General features: G+C 61.1%; 1 protein-coding gene across 1 annotated transcript in view; it reads left to right on the top strand.

Annotated features, from left to right (window-relative positions):
• Positions 1-863, top strand: part of MROH1 (maestro heat-like repeat family member 1) — a gene marked incomplete at both ends in the record, with an annotated part of 11,664 nt that overhangs the window by 9,686 nt on the left and 1,115 nt on the right. The window contains one exon of the mRNA XM_010142993.1: positions 364-456. Coding sequence (XP_010141295.1) covers positions 364-456 — 93 coding nt within the window. The remainder of the gene's footprint in view (positions 1-363; positions 457-863) is intronic.

Here is an 863-nt window from a genome sequence, read left to right as displayed (position 1 = left end):
CTCTCCCAGAGCAGAAGCAGCACAGTGGTCTTAGTCCTCACCTCACTGGTGGTGTCACACAGCTCATGCTGTGCCAGGCTGCCGCTGCCTTTTCCATGTGCAATTTCCTTTCCTGGCAGCGTGATGCCTCGGGCGGTCGTGCCCGGTGGTCTGGGCGTGGATGGAGTGGGCTGCAGCCCATCTCTGCTGCCATCCCCGGGTACCCTGGCTCTCCCTGTGTGCCCAGCCGGGGCTCGCAGTGCCCAGCACGCCCCTTCGTAGGGGCAGAAGGGGCTGAGGCAGCTCTTAGCGGTGCCGAAGCTGTGTCCCCTCCGTGGAATCCTTTTTTCACTGCTAACTGCAACCTCGCCTCTCACTGAGCAGAGCCTCTGCCAGATCCTGGAAGCCTCCGTCAACATCGGCAGCCGCAGCCTCGACATGCAGCTGGATGCTCTCCTGGGCACCCTGCACCCCCAGGTAAGGGCTGGGCGGGGAGCGATGTGCCAAACTGGGCTTAGTATGGGCTGTAATGCTGGAGCTCGGTCTGCAGGGCGCGAGGCTTCCCCTGAGCAGCTTGAGATGGGCTTTTCTGTCCCCTGGTCATGCCCTTCTGAGGCTCTTGGGTTCTCTGTGGCTCACCAGTGCCACTGCCAGCCCTGGGGCTCCGGCATCTGATCTATCGAAGGAGCCACATACGCAGTCGAGTTGTCAGGAGTGAGACCAGCTCTGGCTGCACAGTCCTGCAGCAGATTGAAAAGAAGCACCTCAACACACATGGAGCATTTAAAACATCTGTTCTTTGCGGACAAGTGAGGGCACTGACTCACCGCGGAGCGGTGACCGTGGAGGAGCCCTTCACAGGCTGGCGAGCACAGAACACCACC

The sequence above is a fragment of the Buceros rhinoceros genome, unplaced genomic scaffold (genome assembly GCF_000710305.1).
Source record: "Buceros rhinoceros silvestris isolate BGI_N320 unplaced genomic scaffold, ASM71030v1 scaffold29679, whole genome shotgun sequence".
Lineage (NCBI taxonomy): Eukaryota > Metazoa > Chordata > Aves > Bucerotiformes > Bucerotidae > Buceros > Buceros rhinoceros.
This window is presented reverse-complemented; position numbering and strand designations above follow the sequence as displayed.